This window comes from Cetorhinus maximus, chromosome 21, assembly GCF_964194155.1.
Source record: "Cetorhinus maximus chromosome 21, sCetMax3.hap1.1, whole genome shotgun sequence".
Classification (NCBI taxonomy): Eukaryota; Metazoa; Chordata; class Chondrichthyes; order Lamniformes; family Cetorhinidae; genus Cetorhinus; species Cetorhinus maximus.
Genome location: NC_135899.1, coordinates 60,154,020 through 60,167,819, shown reverse-complemented (window position 1 = coordinate 60,167,819; position 13,800 = coordinate 60,154,020). Strand labels below are relative to the sequence as shown.

Below are 13,800 nucleotides of genomic sequence, written 5' to 3'. Positions count from 1 at the left end.
GCCATTGGTAATATGTACCCACCTGGTCCATTGGGAAGGAGGCCTTGTTCCAGGAAGCTGCAGATATCAGCAGCGACATGCCATGAGAACCGGAACCTCCTGAGGCACTGGTGTTCACGCATGTCGTGAGAACGGTTATGGAGAAGCCAGCTGCTGCTGCTGCTGCTGCCCTTGCTGCTTCTTTTGGTGGTGGTGTGGTCTTTGCTCTTGACCCCAAGTGATGGAAGGTGGAGCTGCATAAACTGGTCCCATGCTGCGGTGAAGGCTGGCAGTACGGAAGTGCAGCTAGAAGCGAGTGCAATGCTAGATAGGTGAAGTGCCTTCCAGGAAGTTAACAATCACCTGTTAAGCAGTGAAAAGAAAGCACTCTTTGAGAGAAGTGCTTTGACTATTAGTCTCTCAATGGCCATGGTTGGAGCTCTTCAAAGGCTTCCCAACTTGTCAGTTTCACTGAAGAAGCTCCTCCCATTGTGCATTTGTCTCAGTAACTCTGGTGAGTTGCTGACAGGTCAGGAAACAGAGTTCCATGGTGGAAAATCCAGGATTCAGAGCTGAAGCATCTCATAATTGGCTTCTTATCAACCTCAACAACTTTTTAATTGCTCTCACCCAACAGATCCAGGCAGGTTTCCCGCTCGCCTTCAATGTTGCCTGGGGAAAGCCAGAAGAGAGTGGGATCATGTCATGATCCTGAAGCAATGTCACTTTCCACGATTTTCCCACCCGGCGCATCCCCAAACACCCCTACAAGCGGCATTGGAAAGTTCTGTCCACTGTTTCTGCCAGTGTTGTATCAATACATGGAGAACTGGATCTTCTGTTCAAAAGCTAACACCAGGTCAAACCTGAAGTAAACACTGACCATCTCTCTTCTGAGAAACACAGAATGAGCTTTCCTCCAATTGGCTTAAACAGCTATTAACATCAGGATTTTTTTCTCCTTTCTCTGTTTTTGTTATTTGCTTTTTAGCACTTCACCCAAGGGAAGAATAATTAAGGAAGCAAGTAATTTTATGATAATGATCATCATTCTCAGCAATTTATTCATTTCTCTAGCACTTCATGAGAGAAATATACCCCTGGCTACTCAACTCAAGTCTTTCACTTAGTAGTCCGATGTGCTACTGTTCTGTAATTAGAGTCATTGCTGAAACCGTTCATATGTAAGGAAGCTTCTTAAATAAACATAAGTAGACAATTAAAAAAGAAAGTTGGGCCTGGAAGCAAAAATGTGTAACAGATGATCTTATTAAAGTACAGAGTTAGGATCACGAGCCAATTAACATCCATGTCTAGTTTGTACATCTTCACAAATGATTGACTTACATCTGCAGGCTGGCCTGCTTCCGTTCCAGGTTCTGTCTTTGGTGCAAATGAGAGAGGAATATCGCAAAGGATCCATTGTGTAACCAGGCATGCACTGGAATATCACTGTCTTGTTGTAGGTGAAGTCAGTGCCTAGTCTGATGCCATTGGCTGGTAATCCAGGGTCGCCACAATTAATCACTGCAAGAGATGAGACAGTTGAGTACCCAGAATATAGTACATTTTTGTTTTTCCCATACCCAGACTAAGATATAGTGCACTACAGCAGTGTAGTGTAGCATTGCTCTGTGCCACAATCTGCCAGTATATTTCTCAGTTACTGCAGCAAAGTGAATTCTTTATGCCAGTCACGCTCTCTAAGGAAGACACGCTACTGGGCCTGGCTTTGTGCACTTAATGGCCAGCAGCTCAAGGTCTGTCATTGACAGAAGGCTGGAGTATGTCAACCCACAGTCTCAGTTCAGATTTGTTGCAAGGCCAGAGAGAACTTAACAGAAAGGGAAATATTTTCAACGTTTAGTTATGTCATTCTTTTCTATGCCACATAATTTAAGAGAGTATAAATCAAATGTGAATTCTGAAATAAGCACAGAAAGTGGTGGAAATCGAGAAGATTCAATCAACAACTGGGAGATCAACGCTCCATGCTTTCAACAGAATCTAAATTCCCTGTTCAGATACTGATAAATAAGAAGTGTGTTTCCAGTGTTTTCACTTTACTTTTACTTTGATACATATCAAGTTTTTAAGAAATAAAGGAAATCCTTATTGGGAAAATTAAGAGTTTTCAAGGCGTAAGCAAAGTAGATAAGGTCAAAGTTTGTTGGAATAAATTGGGCTTGAATAAGTTGTGTTTGCATAATTTTAAAATTCAAGGGAAAATGTAGCAAAGGGCAGAATCAGCATATTGAAACTTACAAGTAACCACTTAACATCCTGTGCCTATAATGAAAAGGGAGCAGTGCTTTCTGATCCAAAGTTGACATTTTCCTTCCTCCGAAGTGTCACTTTTATAGCGTATTATGGTGTGACTTAATTAATGCTGCATCACTTATGAATCTGACTATCTTTCATACCCAACATGCAATAAGAACTATTGGTCAGCTTGCCAAATTTCTGCCTGCCAGAAGAAAGCTTTTGTGCTGGAATGAACACTTTCCCTAGTGCATGTTGTACATTCTCCTCATGCTTTGTTCTTTCCTTTTAGTTTAAGAAAGAGTGCTTAAAATGCTCCATGTTACATGTATAAAGTGACATGCAATATATCATCGCAGCTCAACGATATTAGATTCAACTTCGATAAGCACCACACCAAGCTGCCACAAAAGAGAAAATGGATATAAAAAGCTGACCTGTGCATTGTGGAGGGCCACTGGTCCAGGTCCCATTCACAGTACAGTGTCGAGTTAGCAAACCAGTTGAATAATAGCCTTCCCGACAGGCATAGGTAATGGAACTCGAAAAGACCAATTTGTTGCTGTAAACTATCCTAGCGTTGCGTGGCGTTCCAGGATTTCCACAGGACACAGCTGCCAAAGGTGAAAGGAAAATGACAAAAATGGATCCATAATTCAATGATGTAATAAAAGGAATCTCCCCTAAGGGGCCCACAAGGGCCACATTTATTTCTCTACTGTAAATCGCAGGCCAACTGCCAAATTAAATGGTTCTCTCAGAGTCTAAAGATTTAGTCAAAAATATACTTGGAAAGTACAAAAAAGGCTATACTTATATTTTTAATAAAAGGACAAATTGACACTAACCAGCGCAGAACTGGCCTCTGTGTTCCCCATTTTCTGCTGGATTTTCCTCCAGTGCAATCCACAGTTTTTTTTAAATTTATTCTTTCACAGGAAGTGGGCATGACTGGCTAGGCCGGCATTTATTGCCTATTCCTAATTACCCTCGAGAAGGTGGTGGTGAGCTGTCTTTTTGAACCACTGCAGTCCATGTGGCATAGGTACACCAAAAGTGCCGTTAGGAAGGGAGTTTCAGGATTTTGACCCAGCGACAATAAAGGAACAGTAATATAGTTCCAAGTCAGGATGCTAAGTGGCTTGATGGGGCACTTGCAAGTGGTGGCGTTCCCATGCACCTGCTGCCCTTGTCCTTCTAGGTGGTAGGGGTCACGGGTTTTGAAGGTGCTGTTGAAGGAGCCTTGGTGAGTTGCTGCAGTGCATCTTGTACATGGTGCACACTGCTGCCACAATGCATTGGTGGTGGAGGGAGTGAAAGTTTAAGATGGCGGGTGGAGTGCCAAACATGTGGGCTGCTTTGTCCTAGACGGTGTTGAGCTTCTTGAGTGTTGTGGGAGCTGCACTCATCCAGGCAAGTCACTCCTGACATGTGCCTTGTAGATGGTGGACAGGCTTTTACAACATGTCTCAGTTTGTCTCGATCAATTATTTTCTTGTAAAGACCTTTGTCCACTCATCTATTTCAGTAATAGTAAGGGATTGCATCATAGAGTGGTTTCCATTCCCATGCTGAGACTTTCTCACTTGAGATCAGATTGGTTCCTTTGTGTTGCAATTATGGAATGCTCATCAATCTCGTCCCAAAACACTGACACTGGACAGTCTTGATTAAAGCAACTTTGTCAACATCAGGTAAGAGCAGTGCCAATGCTCCATTAGTTCATTTCTGTAAACACACATGAGAATGTACCAAGTACTGCAACAATAAAACTGATCCAAGTTACAACAACAACACTGACAAACTTACTATTCTTTCAACTGATACCCTTTCCTTTCTCTTTCAGATAGAGTGTCTGGGGTCAGAAGCTTCATCTTAGCTTTTACTGTTGCTCTTGACTCAGAACTCCTCCTCCGTCAATTCTTTGCCCCTTTTAAATGTTGCAGTCTACAGGATGAGGGATTTATTTGTGGCTTTATGTATTCTAATCTCTCTCTATGCCTTCTGAATGCTGCATTCCTGAATGTCCGTCTGTGTCTCTCATACACACACTAAATCTATACACTCCTTACAGCCACTATTTGACAGATTTTAATGAATGATTCTGTTCACATTTATAAAGCACCCTTTTGCCCAGTTCTGTGATTGAAGATGAAATCTCTTTTGATAAATGGAACTGACACATTTACCTATTGCATCTTCTAATTACTTTTATAATCTCCAGCTCCAGGCTTCTTACAAAAACAATAGTGAGTAAATTAACTCACTGCCTGCTTGCTTGGAAACCAAAGATTAAGCTGTTTATTCTTCATTGAGTCCCTCCCACTCCTACTCATACAATAAATGCTACATTACAAAAATAGTCACTGATTTATAAATTCTGCTCTATTTTACAGCAGGTAATTTACAAAGCTTTCCTGCAATAACTGTCTCTACCCTCACAGCATCTTTGCCATTCCCACCATCAGAATCAGATCAGAAGATGCAAAGCACAAACCTGCTGTCTTTGAGATCATCAGTCTGTGATGCTTGTAGCCTTTGAGCAAATCATCTGGTTTGTCCCATGCTTTTCATTGGTGCACATGCAATAACTGCTAAACTACAAATCAGCCTAATTTTACTGACAGCAGAAGGACACTAGAAACTTTCACTTCTAAATTAGCAAATGAAGGGATTAATTTTTAGCGCAACTATGAATATTATGGGGGAGTAGGAGGTAGAATGAGATAACATTATGAAACATAAACTGTCAGTTAGAAGGGCACTGTAAACATAGTAATTTGTCTTGTAATCACTGATCGAGAGATGTTCATGGTAAATTGGAAGTAACTGTAGTGGTAAACACCATAAGTGGTGATTTTCTCAATTGATAAGCACCTTTAAAAACAAAGAATATGGGAGCTAAGGAAGGGAAAAGCACAGCGAGGAGGAAGGACTATGATGGGTATACACTCTGAGATGTAAATACTGTGGGGGCCAAGGCCTGCAAAGGGAAAGGACTGCATGGGGTAAGTACTGCAAGGGGTGAGCACAGTGAGGGGTGAGTGCTACGAGGGGCGAGTGCTGCGAGGGGTAGGAACTGTGGGGGTAAAAGCTGTGAGAGTTAAACGCTGCAAGAGGCAAATGCTGCAAGGGGAAAACACTGCGAGGGGAAGTATTGTGTGGGAAAAGCACTGCGAGGGGTAGGTACTGCAAGCGATAAGCACTGTGAGGGTAAGGATTGCAAAGGGTAAGGACTGCACCACTGTGGATCTGTACTTGCCTGCTCCAAAGAGAAGGAAGGTGAGACAAGGGAGGTTTGAGATCAAATGTATCAGAATTCACTGGCTGACCAATAATGATCCAGAAAAGTTTAGCAGTTAGGGAGCGGTGGATTCTTGGTTGGGAGTTAAGGAATGATGGAGTCCTGGCTGGGAGTTAGGGAATAGGGGAGTCCTGGCTGGGAGTTAGGGAATAGGGGAGTCCTGGCTGGGAGTTTGGGTATAGGGGAGTCCTGGCTGGGAGTTCAGCTATAGGGGAGTCCTGGCTGGGAGTTAGGGAATAGGGGAGTCCTGGCTGGGAGTCAGGGAATAGGGGAGTCCTGGCTGGGAGTTAGGGAATAGGAGAGTCCTGGCTGGGAGTTCAGCTATAGGGGAGTCCTGGCTGGGAGTTAGGGAATAGGGGAGTCCTGGCTGGGAGTTAGGGAATAGGGGAGTCCTGGCTGGGAGTTAGGGAATAGGGGAGTTCTGGCTGGGAGTTTGGGTATAGGGGAGTCCTGGCTGGGAGTTCAGCTATAGGGGAGTCCTGGCTGGGAGTTAGGGAATAGGGGAGTCCTGGCTGGGAGTCAGGGAATAGGGGAGTCCTGGCTGGGAGTTAGGGAATAGGGGAGTCCTGGCTGGGAGTTCAGCTATAGGGGAGTCCTGGCTGGGAGTTCAGCTATAGGGAAGTCCTGGCTGGGAGTTAGGGAATAGGGGAGTCCTGGCTGGGAGTTCAGCTATAGGGGAGTCCTGGCTGAGAGTTGGGCAGCAATGGAATTCTGACTGAAGTTGTCACATCATTAGTGAGATGAAGTGAACCTGGTTAACTATATCCAGTTCTTGCTGCCCATTAGCACAAAGAATTTCAAACACACACTGTGACGGAGCTGCTAGCAATAGCTTTTAATCATCATTTAATTTTATAGATTCCCTGCTAAATTTCCCTTTGATTTTGAATAATTAATGGTGTATTATTCACTCAGATTGTATCATTGTAAGCTGCGTCCTACAGTTTGAGAACCATTGCTATAAATTAATATATACCCTGCACAAACAAAAGAACACTGCAATGTACAAGTTATCCTGCTAAGGTATCATTTGATATGGAATAAGGACCCTTTGAAAAGTGAGCTCTGAAATTTTTTTTTCTGTTTCTGTTTTTCTTTCATGCTGTTGAAGATGAGGGATGTCGCTGTTGCCGATAAAACACATTGTAATTTGGATGTCAGCATCAAGGACTCCCCAGCAGCGACAGCCAACACTAGCCCAAAGCAGAGTGAAATTTATTTTACTCTGGTCCAAGAAAAACCCCTCTCCAGCACCAGGGTGACACTTTTACTTCACACACCAGCCGGCCTCACAGCTTATCTGGCTGAGATTGCCAGTTCAGTGCTAATTAGTGCAGAATAAATGGCTAGTTTTGGAACGTAGACTTGCGCACACTAGGAACTTGATGGCGAATACCAAACGAATTTCATGTAGGACCTTATAACCAACAGAGAGAAGTGAGCCTGGCTCATTCCAATTGTTGCTGAAATTGACCCAAAAAGGGATTTAATTAACACCATCAATCATAAAACAACAATTTATTTTTCCTTTTGAAGTAAGTCAGCAGAATGGGATGGCAAATTCTTAGTGGCAGTAACAACAGTACACAGGCCTCTTATTTACTGGGATACCTGTTTATATCCGCCCACATGGAAAGCTTTAGCCTTGGGCATACATTCAAGAAGCAAAGGGTGGAAGGTAATTTGGATGCTTTAATCACTCCTGCTGTGTCCTCTTGCGCACATTGCTGAATAGTCACTGAAAGAATATCTTTAGTCTTGGTGGGTAACCAAGATCCTTGGCTAAAATCATTGCTAGGTATCACAGAAGGGGAGGGGGAAGATGTAAATTTAGAGGAAAATAAAGGTTGGCCTCATCGGTATCAACGTCAAAGTCCCTCCCGTGCCAAGATTCAATGTGAAACGGATTCCATGCCAGCTTTCACACAAACTTAATATCTCACTCCACAGCTGCCAACTGAAGTAAATGGGCTTTCATGGATCAAGTGATGCTCTAATCTCTCTATGCGTGACAAGCAGCTTTTGACAGATTTCCCCAACCATTGTCTTGCATAAGTCTTCACAAATCTCTCAGAGGTACACACATTTCTCCAGATTCCTGCTGCCAAAAAAGAATTCAAATATTCATCTTCCCAGCACAGTGCTAATGAGTTTACATGATAGATACTGGTAGATTGTTCAGTTAAACAGAGCCCCTGAGGTTGAACAGCAAGCTGCATATGGCTTAAGGGATGTGCATTGTTTACAACTGCAATTGAGCAGATAATCAATCTATTGTCGGGATCTTTAAAAATGTAGTTTGAATTATCATTGATTTCTTCTTACAGATGGGCTTGTTGGCTTACAGTTTACTGAAGGATGCTGAAACATTTGGCATCCTATGGAGCTGATCCTTTGCATTCCGGTTTGATTGTGAGGAGAAGGCAGTCTCATAGCATTAATACCTGATTGCAGTAGAAGTTCATTTCTTGCCTGTAAAAGTTATGTTTAGGAGATCCCCTGAAAAAACTTGGAATGAAATCACAGAAGCATAAGTGCAAAGAGAAAATTGATTGGGGAAATGGGCCCATGATTAGTCATGTAGCTAAGTGTGCAGTTATGTATATAGGTGTACAAAATGTAGGTACAGAGGGTAACAGCACCACCTTCTCAAGGGCAATTAAGGGATCGTCAATGCCTTGCCAAAACACCCTTATCCCATGAATACATTTTTAAAAAGCCATGGATTTTTATAAACATTCATGGAGGGAAGGACAATTGGAAGTGACTGCACACTAAAAGATTAAACACGGTGTCAGCCAAGCAAATAGACTCCTCAGTTATACTGCTTGAGCTGTTTAGTATAAGATTAGAAGCACAGTGATACAAGGCCTTGGTGAGATCTCTTTGGAAATACTACTAATCGTTTAGGCCCTCACTTCAAGGAAGACATTTTGCTTCTAGAAAAGTTGCAGAGAAATGCTGTCAAGATGGTTCCTGGTCTAAGTGATTTAAGCTATGGAGAAAGTCCTTGTACCTTGGAGAGAATCCAAGCAAGGTTATTGCTTTCCAGTAGCAGATACCTCATGTTAAAGCCCATTACAGATGCACTCAAAGAAAAAGAGGAGTGGGGGGGAGCGTGGTGTGATGGGAATGGCAAGGACTTTATGAATACAGTGCCTCATTAGAAAATCTTTCCATATTGGGGTGGGACATATTAATCTATTAGTGCCTCTCTGGCCCATGCCAACACTGATGGAACTACCTTCCAGGATACAATGGTTTCACCCACGTCATCAGATTTCTGCAGATGAGTTCATACATAAAGGCAAAATCGACTGTCAGCAGATACACTGTCATAAGCTCCAGCTGAGGAGAATTCCAAAATAGATCAAAGCCTTCAGACCGAGACAAAGGCATATGTGGATGAAATTTTTAAAAAAGCAGTTCAGCTAGAAAAAAAAAATCAGGTGCAGTTGATAAAATCATGCTTCAAGAAGACAAAGTCTGTATGCTGAGCAATGGAGAATGTATACAGAGACATCCAGAGCAAACTGATATCATCCTAAACCACGGAAGGAGAATCAATATTTCAGATTGGACTCCTTCTAAAGGCTGAAATAAGAGCAAAATACTGAGGATGCTGGAAATCTGAAATTAAAACAGAAAATGCTGGAAAAACTCAGCAGGTCTGGCAGCATCTGTAGAGAGAGAAACAGAGTTACTGTTTCATGTCCAATATGACTTTTCTTCGGAATTCTGGAACAGTTCTGAAGAAGTCATTTTGGACTTGAAATGGTAACTCTGTTTCTCTCTCTACAGATGCTGCCAGACCTGCTGAGTTTTTCCAGCATTTTCTATCTTTAAAGGCTACTCATCTGGAGATTTTTACATCAGTAAACTTTAAGATACTGGACAGGTTAATGCAGGACAATGGGGGAGGATCAGAACATATAGGAAAGAAGCTTTACCAAGTTGATGATAACCAGGATTAAACAAGCAGCTTGAACAAATAGTCAAGACTTCTTCTAAATATGCAGATAGGAGAACAAATTCAGCTCACTGCAAGAATATTTCTGTTCTGCCAAAGTATCTGTGGCAGATGGTTTGAGTTGACTCCTTTGAATTGGAACCATTTACATTTGACTCATGGAGGATGACTCACATTGTGTAGAAGTCTTAACTGAAGCAATAATTCTTGGGATATGGGTGTCTCTGGCAAGGCCAGCACTTACTGCCATTCTCCAGTTTCCCCTAAAGCTGCTGCTGGGCCTTCTCTTTTGCTACAGTCCTTGTGATGAAGGCACAATGCCAACATCTTACAGTAGGTGTTCGTGTGAATGTGATTCTCCCACTATGATACATTGACTGACACGTTTTCAAAATGGACAACAGAATATGGTGGAGTGGGAAAAATAAAATAAAGACTTTTAATATCTGGATTAATGCTTTTAAATATGGCAATGAAAGGTTTTGAGGGCGAGCCATTAAACCAAGATAAGGGGCGGGATCGTCCGGCCCCACCCGAAAGTCAACGGATTTTTGGCTGGGCCACCGAATGACCGGCGGCGAGTTCCGTCCGCCATGACAGGGCTGGAAAATCTTGGCCAAAGAGTTTCATAAAACCTGTAATGTCAGGGAACAGTGCAACAACTGTGCGATCTTTTCTGGGTTTCCTTGTGCACTCTTGGTCTCCAATCCAAGTTGAAACGGAAGCAGATGCTGCAGAGGATTCAGCCAAACAAATAGAAAGTGCGAAACAAAAACAGAAAATGCTGGAAAAACTCAGCATGTCTGGCAGCATCTGCGGAGAGAGAGACCCCAAGGGCCCTACAGACGCGAAACGTTAACTCTGTTTCTCTCTCCACAGATGCTGCTAGACCTGCTGAGTTTTTCCAGCATTTTCTGTTTTTGTTTCAGATTTCCGGCATCTGCAGTATTGTATTTTTATTAAAACAGAAGGTGCATCCGGCCTGCCAATGCAACCAAGCATGCACTGCAAATACAGTCAGCTACTGCTGCCAATTCTGGCAATGAGGAGACAGGCCTTGAAGTGAGGGCCAGAGGAATGTGTACAGCAGGTTTGCTGAGCACCACAGGTGAAGTGAAACGAGCTGAAAATGCCCTCACCCCCTGCCCCAATGCCTCTTGGAATGCCCAGTAACCATGAAGGACACAAAAGTCAATGGAGAAGTTATCAGTTTCTCAGCACTGATATTCCACATGTTGCTGCTCATAAATCTGAACAGAAATGAAATGCATTCTTTTGTATGTGACTCTGATAACTTGTGTAATTCCCAAGCAGATAACTTAAAATGTCTTAGATCAAGTCTGCAAGGTATGAACTCATGAGTAAGAATAGCAGTTTCTGCCCAAATAAATTGAACGCTTAAGACATTATAACCAACAGCTTTGGGAAAGTGACATGAATGCGAATGGCTAATGGTTACCACATTCAGGCTGATATATTTAGACTCCAATTTTAAATGTGGATGTTTTAAGTGGTGGGAACTCTATTCTCACAATGCTGTTAGGTCAGGAGTTCCACGATTTTGTCCCAGCTATGATGAAGAAATGGTAATATATTTCCAAGTCAGGATGGTGTGCGGCTTCAAGGGGAGCTTGGAGTTTCAATGCTCCTTCTGCTCTTATTCTTCAAGGTGGTGAAGGTCATGGGTTTGGGAGGTGTTGCCCATCTGCAAATTTTAGCATAATTAATTTATTGACTATACTTAAGTAATATTAAACTGTGTACTACATTTATTAATTGATTAACTTACTAAATGCATTTAATTAAACTACAATTTTTAAAAAATCCATATATATTGAATGCATTTCATAGCCAGTTCTTTATTATAGATGATAATAAAATTTGTATACATTTCTGAGCTAAATTCTAATATAAGCTTGAATCTTATTTTTTGTATAAGTGATGCCATAAAACATAGAACAGTGTATGAGTCAATTTTAATTCCTCAGTTTAGCAACATTTGGATGATAGACAAATATGCAATAAATAATTGAATGGTTTCAAGATAATTGCTGGATTCAGCAACAAGTAGGATAATAAACCGTAAACTTACACACTGTTACCTCATCAATATGACATTTCAGTTTACCACTACTGTTGGCCTCTCACAGTGTGGCTGTAAGCATGGTGCCAAATTATGGATGGTTTTGTGCTGTCGACTCAGCAAGATCAGTTTGAGACTGAGGATTGGTACTGCCATAGTGGGGAACTTTAATTCCATTAATCTGGATGGGATTCAACCTGGGTCCTAGAGTTGAAAAGACTGCTGTTTCTATTCTTTAGTCATAAAAACAAAAATTGCTGGAAATGTGTAGCAGGTTAGACAGCATCTGTGGAGAAAGGAACAAAGTTTAATGGGCTCAATTCTCCTGGTGCCATGGAGAAATGGATTTGGAGGTTGAACCAGGTGCAAAATTGCAGCAACTCAGATTGGGGTGATTCTCCAATGTGAGCCTGCATCTGAGCGATATTACCAGAGATTGGGTCAGACTGGCACTGGTCACCTGCCTGGAGTGGCTGTAGCAAATCAGACTCAATTTAGTGCCCACGTAGGGGGCAAATTGGTGATGCTGCCAGGATCTTTCTCATCGACGAAGCCAAGGCATTTCCTGGAGACAGCCTCCAGATGGCCAGCCGGGGATCTATGATGTCTCCATTATATCCCCTGTCGGAGATCTACGGGAATCAGAGGGCCACAGCCATGTTCACAGGCCAGCCTGTGGAGGGATTTCCCCTCCATCCTGATGGCCTGGAAGCTGTGGCCACACTTACTTATAACAATTTTATAATTCTTCAGAGGGCTCTACCTGGAGGCGTTCTCCTACCTAAATCAGCATGTCCACCTCTCCCAGTGGAGCTGCTGGCTGAACATTGCTGCGGCCCCCACTATTGTGTCCCCATGTTCCCTGGTCCGCCAACCTTTCTAATTGTACGGAGGTGACTTCTTAATTGGTCAGCTCCAGGAAGATCATGACCAATGTTTTGCTATGGCCGCTTCTGGGAAAATTCAGCTGCTGTTTCAGGTTGATGATCTTTTTTCAGAATTGGAAAAAGTCACAGAGAAAGTACAGAGGCAGGGAAAGGGGGAGGGGAGGAAGGAAGGTATGTGATAGGGTGAAAGGCAGGAGAGATTAAACTACCAAAGGGATGATGGTGCGGGGCAATAATGGATGGTAGAGGGGCAAGTAAAGACACGAGAAGTAAAGCAGAGAGCAGTGAACGTGAGCAAAGTAAAAGAGTCAAATATAACTTGCTGGAATGAAGAGCAGAACTTCCTCAAGGCATTCATGGAAGAGAAGTAGGCTGACCTACTGAAGATTTCCAGAATTTTCTGCTTTTATTCCAGATTTCCAGCATCTGCAGTATTGTGTACTTGTACTACAACTCTTTAGAACTTTGTTTAATTATTCTGTGGAATAGAGCTAGATTCATCTGAAAGGGGGATCAAAACGTGAGAGAACAGAAAAGAAAGCTTTATATTCAGCAATAAAATGTAAGTGCTTAATTCCTAATCCAAGTGAAAAGATGGAACTCTAAAGCAAAACGTTTGTTGCTCTGAACTTTGCATCAAATAAATTCTGTGATTTGTTTTCTTAGTGGAAAAGAACAGAAGGATCATTTAGTTCCTGTTCTCCTGAAAACATTCATGTCTAGTTTTGTTTGCTCAAATGTTAACAAATAACATTTAATAGCAAAACGGATGCATTATGGGTCCTTCTAAAAATATGCCTCAACTCCACAAGGTCTTACAAAAGTTCTTGCACATGTATTTCAGGAATATTATAGTCTCTGGCTTGGCCAGGAAAACTATGCAATTACACACTTTTCCAAACTGGACTATACCCACTTTCTCAAAGATCCCCTTTCTGACATTATTTACATTGTACATATAAAATATAGCACCTAAGCATACACTTCAAAGGGAATGATAAGGTCATGGTTTCACCCTTCTATACCTTTTCCTGAACCAGATCAATCCAAGATATTCCCATAAAATTGTTTGTCTGGTCCTTTTGTAGGGGATAGATATTCTCCTGGATCTTGCCTCGATAACACTGCCTTCCTGTTACTCGAAATTTTGTGATCTCCGATCTAATTGTAGTGCATTTTTGTCTTATTTGCTTTGGCTGAACATGTCTTTCAAACTCTGTAGGTGTGTCTTTTTCTTGTAGTTTGGGAATGAACAAGATGATTCCGGTTTCATTTTATAGAATCAGTTGGTGTCGATACTCCACATGATTGAGGT

At 42.1% G+C, this 13,800-nt stretch overlaps 1 protein-coding gene across 1 annotated transcript in view; it reads right to left on the bottom strand.

Annotated features, from left to right (window-relative positions):
* Positions 1-13,800, bottom strand: part of csmd2 (CUB and Sushi multiple domains 2) — a 1,856,113-nt gene that overhangs the window by 81,260 nt on the left and 1,761,053 nt on the right. The window contains exons 60-61 of the mRNA XM_078566065.1: positions 2,679-2,855; positions 1,327-1,506 (exon numbers count right to left, since the gene is read on the bottom strand). Coding sequence (XP_078422191.1) covers positions 1,327-1,506; positions 2,679-2,855 — 357 coding nt within the window. The remainder of the gene's footprint in view (positions 1-1,326; positions 1,507-2,678; positions 2,856-13,800) is intronic.